The sequence below is a fragment of the Fusarium mangiferae genome, assembly GCF_900044065.1.
Source record: "Fusarium mangiferae strain MRC7560 genome assembly, contig: FMAN_scaffold011, whole genome shotgun sequence".
Taxonomy (NCBI): domain Eukaryota; kingdom Fungi; phylum Ascomycota; class Sordariomycetes; order Hypocreales; family Nectriaceae; genus Fusarium; species Fusarium mangiferae.
Genome location: NW_024573931.1, coordinates 1,103,656 through 1,120,448, shown reverse-complemented (window position 1 = coordinate 1,120,448; position 16,793 = coordinate 1,103,656). Strand labels below are relative to the sequence as shown.

Sequence of the window (16,793 nt, the reverse complement as noted above, 5' to 3'; positions counted from 1 at the left end):
TGGTTACTGACTGTACTTGCTTGCTCACTCGCTCGTTGGCCCTGTCGCTGTTCCTTCTTTTCTCCAGCCTTTTCTTACATCCAGTACTTACATACCTTAACTCTCCTTCCCCTTCCCTCGTTTTCTCTCCACATCGACCTCACCTCCAATCGACAAGCATCAAAGGCGTCGTCGACCGTCACTCTCGATTCTCGACAGCGCGTCTGCGTCTGCAAGCCGATCCCTCGCGAGACCCGTTTACGACTTTGACTCCCTCACACTCCTTTCACTTACCCCGAACGGAGTCTGGCTGCCAGTAGGACCTCTGGAGGTTCTAGCGACCTAATCAGCAAATGTCGACGTAACGATAGATCTAATAATATCCCTCGCCAAACCGACAATCTGCCAAGACTACGATACCTGAAGGAAGAATCCCGTAACGGTTCCTAATCTGAACGACACGCGTCTGTTTTGAATCACATTTGACGATATTTCGTCAGTCACTCTTTTGAATTGATTTTGGAATCGCATATACATACGCTCTACGCAAACTATATGTGAGTTGGACTTTCATTCCGTGTTGTGTGGCTGTGGTATTCCGAGTTTCGACATCTGTGCGAAGGAATAAATGTGGTGAAGAAGAGGGTGGATATCGGATTACACAACAGATCATGGCACGGGACGACGACTAATACGATGAAACAGATTACACTCGTTGACCTAGTAGTCAAGTACATTCGCTGAAACTTATCCCTGACAGTGAGTCTGGTGATATAGAGACCGAAGGCTTCAATCTGACAATAGGTTCAGCATACTCATCATCCACCCAATCCGATCCTCAACACTGTAAATACACAGTCTCAACCACCAAACAGTATCAACAATGCACGCAAAGAACTTCATTGTTGCCCTGGCTCTGGCCTCATCCTCTGTTGTCGAAGCAAACCGACCGCGCATGTACATCCCTCGACAAGTCAAGCGAGAAGTTGAGAACAATTCCCCAGAGAACCAACCAGCTCCTGTGATAGAAAAGCGGGAGCCTGCTGATTCATTCATCAAGAGCCTCATCGACAAGAACAGCCGAAAACAAGCGAGCCAGGAGGATGGCGTTAACTTCGACCCAACACTACCTCTGGGCTTCAAGAAGTCTGGACCTAGTGCCAGCGCACCTGCTCTCATCATTCAGCCAACAACAAGCGAGGCCCTCCTCGAGACTACCGAACCTGCTGTTTCAACAGACGCTCCCACAGAAGCCGATACTGGCATTCTCTTAGCCCCCAGTGGTATCGTCACATCAAAGACAGCGGCCCAGCCCGCTGAGCCCGCCAAGACGACAGCTGCTGCGGTCAAGGAACCTTCGACCGAGGCACCGAAGAAGGAGGAGACGAAGCCTGCCGCCACTTCCGATGTCGTTGCCAAACCTGCTACCACTGAGAAGCCTAAGGAGGAGACAAAGCCCGCAGCTACAACAGCGCCTGCTGTCGAGCAATCTTCATCTGTCAAGACTCCTGAAAAGAAGCCAGTCGTCGAGACTAAGACCGAGGCGCCTGTCCCCGTTGAGACCGTGACCGAGCCCGCTGTTGTTGAAACCAAGACCGAGAAACCAGTGGAGTCCAAGACTGAGAAGGCCAGTGCTACCAAGGGCCTTCTCGACCCGGTCGAGAGCATCTTGACATCTGTGCTCCCCGTTGCTTCCGACCCTAAGAAGGAGACTAAGCCTGCCGCTGTTGAGACCAAGACCGAGGACCCAGCAGTTGAAACAACCGAGAAGCCCAAGACTGAGCCTGAAGAGACTAAGCCTGCTGCGGTTCCAACCACCAAGGAAGGACTGTTGGACCCTGTTGAGAGCATTGTCTCTTCGGTGGTTGCCGATCCTGCCGACTCCAAGACCACAGAGCCTAAGCCAGTCAACACCGAGACCAAGAAGGCTGAGCCAGCCAAGACCGACAGCGAGAAGGAGACTCAGCCAGCTCCCGCCGAGACCGAGACTGCTAAGCCCGCTGAACCGGAGACCACAAGCCCAGCTGTGGAGAAGCCTGCTGCCACTACCAAGGGCCTTCTCGATCCTGTCGAGACTTTGTTGTCTTCGGTTCTTGCTGAGCCCGCCGATAACAAGACCAAGGACCCTACCCCTGACCAGACTGAGTCTATCTCTCAACCCGAGGAGACCGGAACACCCACCAAGGAGCCCCAGCGTGACGCCTCTAAGCCTCAAACTGATGGTCAGACTCTCCCAACCTTTAGCCCTCCGGCTGACGAGACCACCGCTGCCCCTAATACTGGTGAGACTTCCAAGGATGGTATCTTGGATCCCGTTGAGACTCTCCTCAGCTCCGTGTTGCCCAACCAGCCTGATGTCAAGACCACATCTCCGGAGGAATCTTCAGCTCCTGTGGACAGCAAACCCACCTCTGCTGCCCCCAATGGTTCTGAGCAGACTATTTCCGCTGCTCCTTCAACCGAGCCTGAGACTACTGGCCCTGCTGAGATCATCCCTACCAGCATTCTGCCCGAACCTACTGATATCCTTCCTGTTCCTACTGACGTCACATCTGCTGTTCCTGAGGCCTCAAGCCCTGTCACTGTTTCGCCTGTGATTCCTACAACTGTTTCTCCCCCTGAAAAGTCCGAAAGCGGTTCCCCGGATCTGACTTCATTCATTGATCCTAACACCAAGTTTCCCCAGACTGGCAGTGTTGCACCTACTGATGCTCCTAACACAACTGTCCCTGAGGTGACATCTGGCATTGATGTTACGCCTGAGCCCACCAGCGAGCCTATCAACGGAACTGAGACCATTCCTAATGGTACGGGCGAACCTCAGACCACTGGCGCCCCCGAGCCTACCAGTGCAAACACTGAGGAGCCAACAAACATCACCCAAACTGCTATCCCCACTGGAGGTGCCACCAATGAGCCCTCAGGAAACACCACAGCGCCTGCTACTGAGCCCGCCACTGAACCAGCCACTGAACCAGCTACCGAGCCTGCCACCAAGCCTGTTGACACAGCTTCTGGCTCTGTTCCTACTGGCAGCCCTGCCACCGAGACTGATGCAGAGACCAACGGCACTGCCACCGCTGAACCTACCAAGCCTGCCACTGGCGTTGAGACCCAAAGCGCTCCTGCGTCTGAAGGCGAGCAGACCTCGGCCGTTGCCCCCACAGATGAGCAGCCATCAGTCGCGCCCACTTCGCAACCTCCTGTTGAAACCGAGACCAGGCCTGAGCCCGAGCCTACTACTCTGGTTCCCACAGCTGCTGTTCCTGTTACCAGCATCCGACCTACTGCCACCCTCACCAACACCAACAACTGGCTGCCCACCACCATCGTCTTCGAGCCTACCTCTATCCCTGCCGCGCCTTCGCAGCCAACTGAGACCTCGACCTCCACCGGCCTCCCTGCTAACATTCCCCGTGTTATCCTTCCTAACGACCCCAACAAGCCTATCCCTGAAGGCTCTGTTCCCATCCAGCTGGGTTTCTTGTTCCCTTTCAACTACAAGTTCCTGGCTCGCAACACCGTCGCAGCTGCTCAGCTTTTCAAGTACCTCCCCAAGGGTCTCGCTGATGCTGGTGGCTTCTCCAAGGACCGCATTCTCGTTAGCAAGATTGTCCCTCTTGACACACAGTCCCAGTGGGGATACATCACTGCTCTCGCCAAGATCCATTATCCCGAGAACATGATCGACAGTCTCCAGGCTGATCTCATTACCCCCAACTCCCCATTGTACAACAATGATCTTGAGATCGTCCGTAACCTGACGTCCGTCATTAACACCAAGATCGATATCTTTGGTGACTCGGACACCGACAACAACACAGACAATGGCAACTCGGATGATGGCAGCAGTAACAATGGCGATGTCTTTGGTAACAGTGGCGAGGGTGACAAGTCTGCCAAGCAGAAGGCCACCACTGCTGGTATTGCTGTAGGTGCCGTTGGTCTTAGTGTCATGTACGGTGCTGCCATGTTCTTGGTCGCCCGACGATACAAGCGCAAGAAGCAACTGGGCCACCGCCGTGCTAGTTCCATTGGCAGCAGCCAGCGCTCTTCTGAGATGCAGTACACTGGTAACGGCAGCCCTGCTCTTATGGGAGGTGCTTTGATGAGCCGTGACTTCTCAGCATATGGCGCAACACATGCTGAGCAAGGCCAGGTCCGTCCTGGCGGCCGTGACAGCCATGGCAGTGGGCGCAGCGGTATGGGCAACTCTGCACGAACAGCGTATATCTCTGCGCCTGTTGCTGCTGAGAACTCTCTTGGATGGAACTGATCCAAATCACACCCAGACGGCTGATCTCCCTAAAACCATACACCAAAAAAATCTATACCTTTTCACCAGTGCACCATTTTTCTCTCTTTTTATTTTATTTTAAACACTTCGATACCCTTCAGGTGGATTGTGATGACTACTCCTACCACTACGACGCGGTGATCAGCTAGTCACTACGAAAATCGCTCAACATGAGTAATCCCAACTCGAAATGTTTCCTTTCACCATGCGCTTTCTTCATCATGTTGAGACGACGATGCGGCATGTGCCTTGCTCTTCATTATAGACTTACAGGTCGGCTGCCCCGGCCCTACATCATTTCCCCCTCACGCCTAACGCCTCCGAAGGGGTAGAGCCCCCACGTCCCTTTTACTTATTCGTTCGGCTCCATCCTGGCGACCTGGCCAACCTTTTTTTAATGCTCTTGACCTTTCTTTTCTCTTGTCATTGTTTATTGTATCTTGTCGTGGAGGGATTGAGTTGTCCATGTGTAAGAGGAGGGACGGCGAGGCAAGGAATAACGGGGAGAAGGTGAAAAGCTTGGCTATCTAGACAGGCGTTTCGGGACGGGACAGCAGACAATGAGAGCAGGTTCTGGATGATAGGGTACATGTCAATTTGTATATAACAGGACTATTTCGTTGTGTTTGGTCCAGGACTTGTATGCCTTTTTATCACTTCTGAGGAGAGCGATGGGAAGCGGCGGTGTTGTTCAGACTTTTCAAAACGTTAGAAACCAAAGAAACCCAACTAAAGAAAGAAATGAATACTCGTGAATGCTCTGTCTTGCCGGTCTCATACAATTGTTCGCATTGATCTCCAAACATTGACTAGTCAGTCTGTCCCCGTCTTACAGTAGCTTCAGCTCTCTCGATTAAACCTGACAATCATCTACTGTATGATCTTGCGTGCATATTTAGGCCATGGCACTACCCGTGATGCTCGTGATCCCCCTTTGGCGTGCAGCTTGCCAGGTTTGGTGCGTTGAGAGGTTACATCGCTGTCTAGATAAGGCTGATATGCCGAGTCTATTGGGCGCGGATTGCTCGGACGAGATGGTCTGCATGCTGATCACGGCCATTTTTACGTGATCTCTGTCTAATGGAATGATCCTTGGCTGAGCTATACCTGGTGACGTACAACTTTATCGCTAATAGACTTTTCATGTGTAAATGAGCGTCTTTCGACGGAGCTTCTAAGACATTTGCAGCGGGCTTCCCGCATGTGGCGATTGACTTGTCGAAAGAGTAATTTCCCCTTGCATTAAACCCTGACGGTCGGCCACGCTACGGCGACGGCGCCAACGGTGCGGCGCTCGGGGACTGGGGCCCATGGACAGGGGTTGGTTAGACTCGATACTCAGTCTTGGGACTTAGGAGCATTGTCTTGTCTTGTCTCTTCTTGGATTCAGGCTTGTCAAGCCAGGCCAGGTTGATTATCAAGATGAGTCCAGACTCACCATATGCAAACCTTGCATCTCGCATGATATATAATATTCCCTGTCGAGGCCCTTTGTCTGCCTGGCTGCTTCTTGACCTTGCGTAGACAGACTACGGAGATTTTTGCTCTCTCTTGTTCCCCTCGTCTCCTTTTACTAACTTGATGAATACTAGCAACCTATTGCGTTCATCCGGAGTTCAGGGGCCGTTTTGAGGATTTTGACGCGTGGCGTCGTAAACTATCGAAAAAGTTATTAATGGCAAAAGAAAGGGAAGTGGGAGAAAAAAATAACATAGTTAGATTGGACTCTTGGAGTTAAGACAAAGCCAAGCGCCGGAGACAGTTGCATCTAAGAGTTCTAGACAAGAAGCGAAGCTTGGCTACTCCGGCTTCTCCTCTATGAGCCTGGGGGGCATTGAGCTAAAATAAGAAGAGGAGAAATCAGACCAGTCTAGGTTTCGATGGATGATTTACTTTCACGATGCTAGCTCAGCGAGTCTGAAGGTACCGTAGTTAGATCAGGTAACGACGCGGTTATAACGGTGGACCGAAAGTTTGATGGCGTAAGCCTTGGACGGTCGATTCAGTTGACGATGGAGATACCGAGCTGAACTGAACTGAACTGAACTGAAGAGAACGATCAGATCAGATCAGGCTGTCAGTGAGCGTCAGCTTGTCTAGTACTAGTTTGGTTCTATCGTGCTAGAGTCGCATTGCACTGCTCCTCTTGCGGATGGCATGCAAGCTCTTGCACACGGATGGTGGAGGTGAGGGGCACTTTTCAGGGGTTGAGAGCAGTTTATGGACGAGGATTTGGAGACTATCGACCCAATATAGCACCAGAATGCGGCGCCTAAGTTGAATATGTAAATGCATTATTTGTTGGCGTGAAGGTTGTGACTGTGACTGTGACTTTATGAGGGGAGAGTACCTTACCTACCTACCTAGTAGTATTTGTAGGTCGAAAGGATCTAGAGTGGCGTGGCGCGGCAACAACGAGCCGATTTAGACTGACTGACTGACGTTTGCTCTTTCCTTTCCTCTGATATCTTGATGTATTCCTAATTCCTTCCTTCCTTACCTTGTTCACTACCTTAGGTTCTCTCGATTACTATCTACTCACGCTCGCTTCATACTGTCCTTCGGCTCTACAGTTATTCATCACCAACTACCAATCACTGAATAACCTCACATCTTGAGGTTCCCCATATGAATCATGTCTTGAGGCTTCTCGCCTAACTTAGCCTCTCTCGCTCTCCTCCTTCTCTTAATAGGTCTTTAGTCACTGCAGTGACAAAATATGGCTGTACCATGGAATTCCATGGGTATGCCACCATCTGACGCCGATCACGACAAGATCGTTGTTGGTCCCTACGACGACTCTAGATATACAGCATCATCACCAGGCCTTAGTTATATCCGACATCCTTCCTCACAGCCTACCAACTCTACAGCCCGTCTAATTCCTCAACCTCTTCTCTCGCCGCCCATCGCAAGGGTATCACCTGGTCCAAGGAGCCCTTCAAGTCCGCGCAGTCCAGCCAGTTTCCAATCTCTCAACAGTCCCTCGAGCCCTGGCTTTCCTCTCAGCCCATTTTACCCGCCGAGTCCAGGTCCATTACAGAGGGGGCAATTCCCTAATTCTCCTAGCAGCGATGGCTTCAGCTCGCCGCGCATGTCTGGCGCAACAGCCGCCACGGATCCTCGACTATCGACCAAGGCATCGAATATGATGGAAACAGTTCTCGAGACGCCTTACTTTGACACGCCGCCTCACACACCTGGATCGTGGGGCGATGCAAGCCGTGGAACCGATAATCTCGATGCTACAGAGGTCCCCCTCAACAATGGCTGGAGACCTTGGTGGTTGCGACGGAGAGTAATCAGCATATTCATTGGCGCGTCCATAATGCTGGCTGTAATTGGCGAGGTAGTGATGTGGTGGCTTTCCAATAATGAAGTTGACAGCAGCCTCAAGGGTCTGTGGACTTTTGGACCCGTTGTTGGTGAGTGATCGTCAGGGTCCTTACTCTGTGTGGTTGGGATCTTCATCCGTCTAAGTGCTCACATATACCAAGTTGTTTCTATCATGGCCATCCTATGGGCACGAGTCGAAGCTCAAGCATTGCTTTATATGCCATGGATTGTTCTCGATCGCCGACCAACGACTGTTGACGAAACTCGCCGCAAGCAAGCTCACCGAACTATTCTGCTCGACTACCCTAGCCTTGAGAGCTTTCAAGCATTAACTAAAGCATTCCGAAACCGCCACCATCTCGTCGTTGCATCTATCGTGATCAAGCTTCTCCTGCGTGCTCAGATCGTTCTTTCTACTGCCGTCTTTCACGCCGAAATTTATGTCGACAGCACTACCAGACTCAGAGCCAGGCTTGGCATCCTTCATGCTATGGTTGGCGTATTCCTCATCATCTCTGGCGTACTTCTTCCTATGCTGTATCATGCACCACCGCCTCGAGGTATTGCACCTAGAGACCCTACTTCTCCCGCCGGAACTGCGGCGCTTCTCACAAGTAGCCAACAATTTCTCTCCCGACTATCCGGGACTGGTCATGCAGATATGAATGCTGTTGCTGGTAGGTTGGCAGGCTCATGGTATACGACAGAACTCACACAACCCGGGCGTCGACCCGAGGAAATGTTTCAGCTGAGACAACATGGTGGAGGAAGTGGTGCCCTCGGCATGAACCCTTCCAACCGACCTGAGGAGGCCACGGGTACATATCAGCCATGGACACAAGTCACCCGAACCAAGCTCATCAGTATTGCTACTTCAGTTGGGTTGATTGTTGGAATCTGTGTCATCTATAACTTGAAAGGCAATGAAAATGGCCTAGAGGTCGATGATAGTATATTCGTCGTTTGGACCTGTCTACCAACCATAATTTTTGCAGCTCTTGCCGTCTTCTGGAGCCGAATCGATATTGACAACCGACGCCTGGCTCCGTTCTTGAAGCTCACCAACTCGAAATGCCGATTTCAGGAGTCTTTGGGGCTGACGTACATGAACGAGTTTGGTCTGCATACAGCTGGAAAGGCCATGAAGAACCAAGATTGGGCCGTTTTCCTTGCCAAGTGCACCTCGATGCTTGGCTGGTTGATGCCAATCTTTACTGCGGGACTGTTTGCTGTTTCTCAGATGGCACAAAGGGCCAACCTTGAGCTTCGACCAGAGTCGCAGTTTGTATCGACAACGAAATCGATGAGCGCTGCGATCGATGGTGATACAATTGAGAATGTGCTCCTAGGGGAAACTCCCAAATACCCGAGATGGACATGGGAGGATGTCGCTCTTCCAGCGGTTTCGCTTGTCGATCACCCAAGCGAGTGGCCACTTCCAAACACAGAGCTTGTGGCCAAGGTCCCGAGTCTAAGGGGCAAGCTCACCTGTGAGACGATATCTCTTTATGGAGGTGAGGGTGTGGATTGGCAATGTGTACCATTGGGAGGATCCACGAAGCAACCCATCTGCGGATCTGATCAATCTCGAACTGCACTTGTTGCGTCTTCATGCTCACAACTCTCTTCCAAATACTCACTCAAGTATATTTGGGGTAGCTGTTCAGATGACGGTATGATCTCTGTCATGATGTGCAATCAATCGGTTGTTGAGGTTGATGTCTTGACAACATTCCGCACTGAGGACCTGTCCATTAACTCCAATGCCATTCCCATTGTGAATGCATCGAGTGAGGCGCCTTCGGGTGTGACGGCGGATATCACAAGTGTTTATGAAGCGCTCGATAACGTTGGCGCTGATAACAAAACCATGAACGGACTCGATGCATTCTTTCGTACTTTGGTGCTCTCGAGGTTACAGACAACTCTGGAGCGTATTGCGATGCCTGAGAGACAGAATTCAGTTTCGCAAGCGATTCGCCAACTGCATGGAATCCTTGCTGCACAGGCCATCAATAGTGACTTCATACGACGGCCCTTGTCATCTAAGCTCCGTGCTCGTGATGATTCTCCAACCGATATTCCAGCCTCGGTTGACTACGTTCTCCCGCGTCTGATGCAAGGAAGTGTGCAAAGCTTCGTCCTCATCGGGTTACTAGGCTTTACGCTCGCATTCGGACTCCTTTCGCTACGTACGGCATCTCGTGGGACTCTGAGCAAGAGCCCTGGTAGTATTGCCGCTCAAGCAAGTCTTCTTGCAGACTCAACATTGTGGTGGCGCTTACCAGACGGAGCAGAATGGATGGAAGATGACGATTTAGCGCGATGCCTTCGTCGAAGGACGTTCCATCTTGGATGGAGTAAGGGGGCCGCGGGAACCCGAAGCTACGGTATCGGGATCGTGCAGGACGAAGGAAAAGCAGCGAGACCACCAATGGTCTCGCAAACAAGTGCTGATAAGAGCGCGGGGTTGGCTCCTGGGCGATACATTAGTATGGCGCCTGGGGTATACTCTTACGGGGATGTTGCGACATATGAAAAGTCGTGAAAGTGATACCCTCGGCATGGATCTTGAATTATACAATAGGTTGTTAGTCTTGGTTAGTGGATTTCGGAATGCATGGCGTTGGGAGGAAGCGATTGGTTGGGAATTATGAACTTGTTGGTATATCTAGGTACTAAGTTACACTGCAATTGTACTGTCATGTTGTGAATATACGAGGTCAAGCAAGGCTCGGAACCGTCTTGGCAAGTAGTGATGGAGTATTCGTGCATGTGTTGAAAAATAAGCCTATTTGAGTAACCAGAAACTGGGGAATTGTGGAGACTCTGCCCAGCCCAGCTTCAGCCATGAATTTATCAAAGCAAGGTTGAAGCGTCCCGTCTTGCAATTGATGAGTCTTTTCTTTAACACTCGTTTACATGGCAACTCCTTGACGATGCTAATCTCAGCTTAAGAAGCATTCGGTGACCTTGAGATTCGTGTTTGTTCCCCTCTATCTCCCTGTCTTTCTTTTCATCTTCACGTCGCAGTCCAATACGTAACTCAACATATCATGGCGTTTACATTACACTCACATTCTGGCGAGTTCTGCCCTGGCCATGCCAAAGACCAACTCGAAGATATCGTCAAACATGCCATCTCTGTTGGTTACAAGACCATTGGGTTCACAGAGCACATGCCTCGCTATGACCTACGCGATCTCTATCCCGAAGAGGTTCGTGCCATCATGTAGCTTATCAGTCATACACTGTCTGACATATCACAGCTCGATAACCCTCAAGCTGCTCTAGAAGCTCTCCCTCCTCGCCATGAAGCATATCTCGTGGAAGCTCAGCGTCTTCAGCGCGAGTATGCCTCACAGATTCACATCCTCATTGGCTTCGAGGCTGAGTTCATCCGCCCAAACTGCGCGGCACACGTTCGCAAACTCGCTGAGCATCCCATTGTTGATTACTTCATCGGCTCAGTGCATTACGTCCACAGCACTCCCATTGACTACAACAAGGAGATGTTTGCCACAGCTCGTGAAGCAAGCAGTCGCAAGACTGAAGAGTCGCTCTATGAGGATTACTACGATCTTCAGTACGACATGCTCAAGGAGTTGCGCCCGCGCGTCGTAGGACACTTTGATCTGGTGCGGTTGATGAGTGAGGATCCAGCCCGGGATGTTCGGCAGTGGAAGGGCGTTTGGGAGCGCATTCTGCGAAATCTGGCTCTTGCGAGGGAGCAGGATGGATGGCTTGAGGTTAACAGTGCGGGACTGAGAAAGGGACTTGCTGAACCTTATCCTGGTAGGATAATTGCCGAGGTAAGTTGGCACCATCTCATGTGGGATATACCCGAGTAAAAGCTAACTAGTCACAGGAATGGATTAAATTGGGAGGCAAGTTCACTTTCTGCGATGACAGTCATGGCATTGCACAGGTTGCCACCAACTATGCCCGAACAGTCACTTATCTTGAGAGTCTGGGCGTTAAGGAGGTCTGGTGTCTCAAGAGGACACCTAACTCTGGCGTGGATGGAACAATGAGAGCTACTGTTGAGGAAGTCAGTGTTCCTCTGAGTGCGTTCCGGGAGCATTTCCCTTAAAAGACACATATGGTCGGGCTATTGGTTTAGAATAGAAAGCCATAAAGTCATAGATTAAACAGGACTAGAACTATAGAGCAAGACAAGAAGAGGTCCGATCCAGAACGGAGAGGAATAGGGTATCGCGAAGAAGAAGACTGCATCCAGACATGAGAAGGATGTATTGTAAAGCTCTGATAGAAAAAGAAACACAATGGCAACAAAACTCGGGTATTATCTCCTTCTTGTATCCTACTCCCCAAAGCAAGTGATGTGAAAGATCTAATAGCATTCGCCATACACTAGAAGAAGAACATATGTCCAACAGAAGTAGCGTCGTCTTTAATGCTGAGGCGTCTCGGGAATTTCCTCGACAGGATTTGGCGGAGTTGGCTCTGGCTGAACACCCTGCCCCCCGGTCTTGGGCTCACTTGGTCCCTGTCCGGGGCGAGGGGCAAATGGGATACCGGAAGTGTATTGGAAAAGATTGCTCTTCTTGGCCGGGCTAGGTGTCGCGGCAGGCGTTTGCTCAGATGGTGTTGGTACGTTAGGTGGAAGCCACTTCAAAGGCTCGCTCTGAGCAACGGGCTCAGGAGCAGGGCCTTCGGGTTGGTAAGGAACAAAGATATCATCTGCGTCCGTGCTAGGGTGTACGGAAACAGAGGGGATGGCAGGAGAACTCAGGGGAGGAGACATCAGCTGAGTGACTTGCGCAGAGGATTCAAAAGCGGATTGCTCCTGTGAGGGAGACATAATTCTGCTCGACGAGGCAGTGGTAGGTGGTGAAGGGATGCGGGCATTGCCCGGTGCAGGTCGAGTTGGAGAGATATCTTGCGTCTCAACGGAAGCACTGCCGGAGGTTTGATCGTGGCTAGTGGCTGGTGATGAGTGTTCAGTGCTCGAAGATGCTGCGGCAGGCTTGTATGTGATAGAGGATTCTTTGCCCTTGGCCCTCTCAGCTTCAAGGCGAGCTCGCTCTTTGGATTCCTTCTGAGACTGGGTGATCAGGTTGATACGAATCTTCTTCATACCAGAGGTGATGCTGTCAATATCATCGCCACCCGTGCTAGACGCACCGTCCTTCTTCGAAGCCTTGGCTGGCGACTTGGCTTTCTGTGCAGCTGTGGTAGGTCGCGAAGGGCCAGCGGTGGTAGTAGCTTTCTTGGTACCCCGAGATGCTCTTGGTGCAGGCTCCTTACGAGGGGCAGTAGAAGTCCTTGCCTTCTTGGCTGGGGGATTGGCGCTGGCAACGGATTTTGTAGCCATGGGTGAGTTGGGGACTGTACGAGCGTGTTCCACCACCTCAGGCCGATCTGCTTCGCCTGGTGATACATCTCTTGTGAGGGATGCCGGGATCTCACTAAGACGGCGACTGGTCCTCCTCACTGCCGGTTCACCACTGTTTGTTCTCGAGGGAACACCACGCGCAACCGCCTTCGGAGAAGTTAGCCTTGCTTCATCACATGACAGTTTACAACTAACCTTGTCCGAAGAGATGGGAGCAGCACCCATTGTTCTTCTACGGCTTGTCGACGCCTTTTCAGTGGTAGACTCGGGAGGGGGCGCTGCCTTGGCTCTCCTCTCACGTAGAGACATTCGCGAGGTTGGACGCGAAGAAGAGGCAGCAGGAGGGTTGGGATCAATGCCCATGATTATTGATTGGCGATCTCGTCTCGCCTTGCTTGCCTCTGCATTCAGTTCCTCAGGCTTACAGCTATCGGTTTGACGAGTAGAAGGAACCAGGAGCTTGCTGAGCTCATGGGCTGCAATGGCCCAAGGAACTTCTGGCGGAGGTGGCGATGGAGGCCTGGTCATAGACGCACCCAAGTTGGACAAACTACGCCGCATCTTGATGGGATCTGAGACCTTAGCCGTTGATGCCTGTGTTGGTGAGAAGTAGGTTGGGAGGGCAGCGCTCTGCGGCTTCTTGGCTGGACCATTTGGAACCTCCATCAAAGCCTCGAGCTCATCCAAATGGGATGGCGACCACCATGATGGGTCGTAAGCATGAACAGAGTCCAATGACGGCTTTTGCTCGAAACTGTACGACATTTCTCCGGAGAGGGATCCAATCTTCTGTCCCATTTCGACACCAAGTCGGCCAACATTGTCTGGCTCTTGAGCGTAAGTCTGATCTCCAGCAAGTCCACTAAGATGGCTTAGGATACCAGAGCACAAAGCTCGATCGCTATAGCCGCCTTCTAGCACGCTGATTACTCGACCTTCAACGTGAAGTCCTTCTTCAGCTGCCAATTTGACGACATCCTGGGCAATACGGGCATAAAATTCTGTCGGCACGTTGACCTTGTGACGCTGCATTCCTGCGCTCTCCCATTCACTGGCATCAAAGCCAGCAGAGAAGAATATGGCAGCCTTTGGGGGCAAGTTTGATTCTCTCAATCGCTCTGCCTGGTTCCTGAGGTAGTTTCTAACCTTGTCCAAGAGCACAATATACCTGGTCTCGTAGAGTTTCCAGAATTCTTCCTCGGACTTCCATGGCTCCAGATGGACATTCCAAACTGTCTGCCCGTGTGCATTGTCGATACAGATACTGGCGCTTCTAACCTTTTCTTCATCGCCCATTTCACACGGATACGAGTTGATGTCGTGCAAGCTGAAGTAGCCAATCGAAGACTTCTTCCATGCTGCCGCATTCTTGGCAGCGTTGTTTCCTCGAGAGTTGTGCTGCCATGTAATGGCTTGAGAGCCATCACCATGGTGAAGATCAAAGTCAATGATAGCAGCATGCGTGAGCCCATGGTTCAGAGCTGCATGCATGATACCAACGTGGACATTATTGACCCAACAGAAGCCCGAAGGGTAGGAGGCGGAACAATGATGACCTGGAGGTCGCACGCCAACAAAGGCCCGCTGAGGTCCGGGACCAAAAACAGTGTCGATGGCTTCGCAAACAGCTCCCAGAGCACCCTCCATGGCGTTCAGAGACTCTGAGCAAAGGTAGAGATCACCTTCGTGGAACTTGTCGGCTTTCTCAGCCCCTCTGTTCGTCTGTGGTCTCTGCAGCTCCTTTCCCCCCATTGCAAGCTTCGATTCGGCTGCATCGCACATCATTTTGAGCTCTTCCATCCATTTTGTCCCATGCACATTTACTACAGCTGGTGACAAAAGAGAAAGTCTACGTTCTGTCTTCTGTATCCGGAATGGAATGCCATGAATGTCCTCAGCCTCTCTCTTTGGGTGAAGTGGATATTCACCCTCAGAATGTCTTCCACCCAAGCGGACATACGCTGCAGATATACCCAGCACAGCTGCCTTTATTCGTTCCGGACGTTCGACGATAGTACTAAGAGCGGCACGAGAAGTTCGGGGTCGTGAGAAGCGATGTCCATAGACAGCATCGTTTAGCACTACGATCATCTGGGTTGGGCGAGTGGATTTCGCGCCATGATGCGCCTGCAGCTCGTCGCTCAGATTATCACGTGCAATGGAAATCGCAGTTGGTCGAGGTTTCTCCAGCACAGGAGGAGTAGACGATAGAGGCGATTTGGCCTGAGTTGGTGATATGTGATGCACCACGCTGGAACGTCTCGAAGGAGTCGAACCTGGCCCGATACCGTTAGAGGAGCGCAACGAGTTCATAGACGCCTTTCGTAGTAGTGTAGGTGTGTCCCGAGACGCTTCACGGGTCCGGGACGGGCTACGGGACAGAGCCCGAGCATTTGGTGCAGGCGACTGCGACGTGCGACGACCCGATGGACGGAAGGGAGAGGCTGGCTCAGAGGAGAGGCGGGACGGAGCTCGGCCGGGCGAAGTAGAGATAGAGAGTTGATTCAGGGACTGCGTCAAGTCGTCATGTTCGGGTTGTCTGAGGTTCCGTGCAGAAGACTGCCGCCGAACCGACAGCGATGGGCGGTTTGGCGAAGCCATGAGGCTGAAGTCGACGGATGAGGAATATCGATAAGACGAAATGGTATGAAACAAAGAGTAGTGTAGCGGGGTGACGTCTTTGCCCCCTTGTTCAGGGACCAGATCGCGTCTGGAGTAACGCGTTGGGGTCACGTGGTTGAAGTTTATGACGCTGTTCTGTTTTGGATATTACCGCATTAGGCGTGCTAGTAAATAACAGTGAGCTCCGTACCTCCAATTGGAGGGGTTCACGACGTTTATAAGAAATAGAGCAGATAACTGAGCGAGATTGTGTTTTGTTATAGCGACATTAAGGAGAAATTTCTCGGGTCTTTCAACCCACAGCAAAGTCTGTCGTGAGCGGAATACGTACATACAAAATGACCAGATTGAAAAGACAGGCAGGTATCCGTAGTTACGGTAACAGCTCATCAACCCCCTGAATATTTGTCGCAGCAAACTAGTCGAATTCCGACTGCTGTGCGCTCTCTGACTATAAGATCATACTAGGGCATAATATTTATCTCGTCAAGAATAATAATAAGATCTATATAACATATAGTGATTCACATATTGCAGATGTCAAAGTTTCATACTCCGTAGTAGCAGCGCGTACCCAGGACTTATATCCGTGTGTACTCCGTAGATTGTTGGTTTCTGTTCTGAAGGCATGTGCTTAGACTGTTGGTTCGGAAGCTCTGGGGGATCAGATAAATTAAAGTCAGCGATAAATTACCTACCAGATCTTGATCGAAGCTAATCAACATGCTTGATTATCAGCTGAATGTCCAACAAACAAAGAGCTGACCATTCAATCCCAATATTTGGAGCCAACGGCCTAAGAATACGAGATCAAATGGTTGCCAATGACACAATCTCACAGACACCATTAAATGGATAGCAGTTTGTCGTTGTGTCGGCCAAGTCTAGAATCACGGCTGTAGAGCTCATGTATGTATGTATGCACTCAAGCCCAAGCCCAGACAGAGTGACATGGATGCGTTGACCCAAGCTCAACTGAGTAACCTGGGCGAGCAAGAAACGAAACGTTGGACTCACCGCTAACAAAGACAGCGAGTTTTCTCCAGTCACGGAAATTCATTCCTTCTTCAATCAAGGTCCCTCGTGTCTCGTGGCCCTCGACAACTAGACCCCTCACATTTAAAATGAACCCCAATCCCAATCGCCCCATGTTGCCGAGACATTTCTGGCCCACTATCGACGGTCCTGTCTCTTTCGCTA

At 51.1% G+C, this 16,793-nt stretch overlaps 4 protein-coding genes across 4 annotated transcripts; 3 read left to right on the top strand and 1 right to left on the bottom strand.

The window, feature by feature from the left end:
- Positions 1-862: 862 nt before the first annotated feature.
- Positions 863-4,255, top strand: FMAN_10196 (uncharacterized protein; the record flags this gene model as incomplete). Its single annotated transcript, XM_041820843.1, has 1 exon — positions 863-4,255. One exon carries the CDS (start codon positions 863-865, stop codon positions 4,253-4,255), a length of 3,393 nt encoding a protein of 1,130 aa, XP_041686683.1.
- Positions 4,256-6,995: 2,740 nt separating this feature from the next.
- Positions 6,996-10,160, top strand: FMAN_10195 (uncharacterized protein; the record flags this gene model as incomplete). The annotated part of the gene is made up of 2 exons (XM_041820842.1): positions 6,996-7,701; positions 7,774-10,160. 2 exons carry the CDS (start codon positions 6,996-6,998, stop codon positions 10,158-10,160), a joined length of 3,093 nt encoding a protein of 1,030 aa, XP_041686682.1.
- Positions 10,161-10,668: 508 nt separating this feature from the next.
- FMAN_10194 (uncharacterized protein) lies at positions 10,669-11,705 on the top strand (the record flags this gene model as incomplete). The annotated part of the gene is made up of 3 exons (XM_041820841.1): positions 10,669-10,830; positions 10,882-11,424; positions 11,481-11,705. The coding sequence occupies 3 exons, from the start codon at positions 10,669-10,671 to the stop codon at positions 11,703-11,705; spliced, it is 930 nt and encodes a 309-aa protein (XP_041686681.1).
- Positions 11,706-12,026: 321 nt separating this feature from the next.
- FMAN_10193 (uncharacterized protein) lies at positions 12,027-15,572 on the bottom strand (the record flags this gene model as incomplete). The annotated part of the gene is made up of 2 exons (XM_041820840.1): positions 12,027-13,118; positions 13,167-15,572. 2 exons carry the CDS (start codon positions 15,570-15,572, stop codon positions 12,027-12,029), a joined length of 3,498 nt encoding a protein of 1,165 aa, XP_041686680.1.
- Between the last annotated feature and the right edge of the window lie 1,221 nt (positions 15,573-16,793).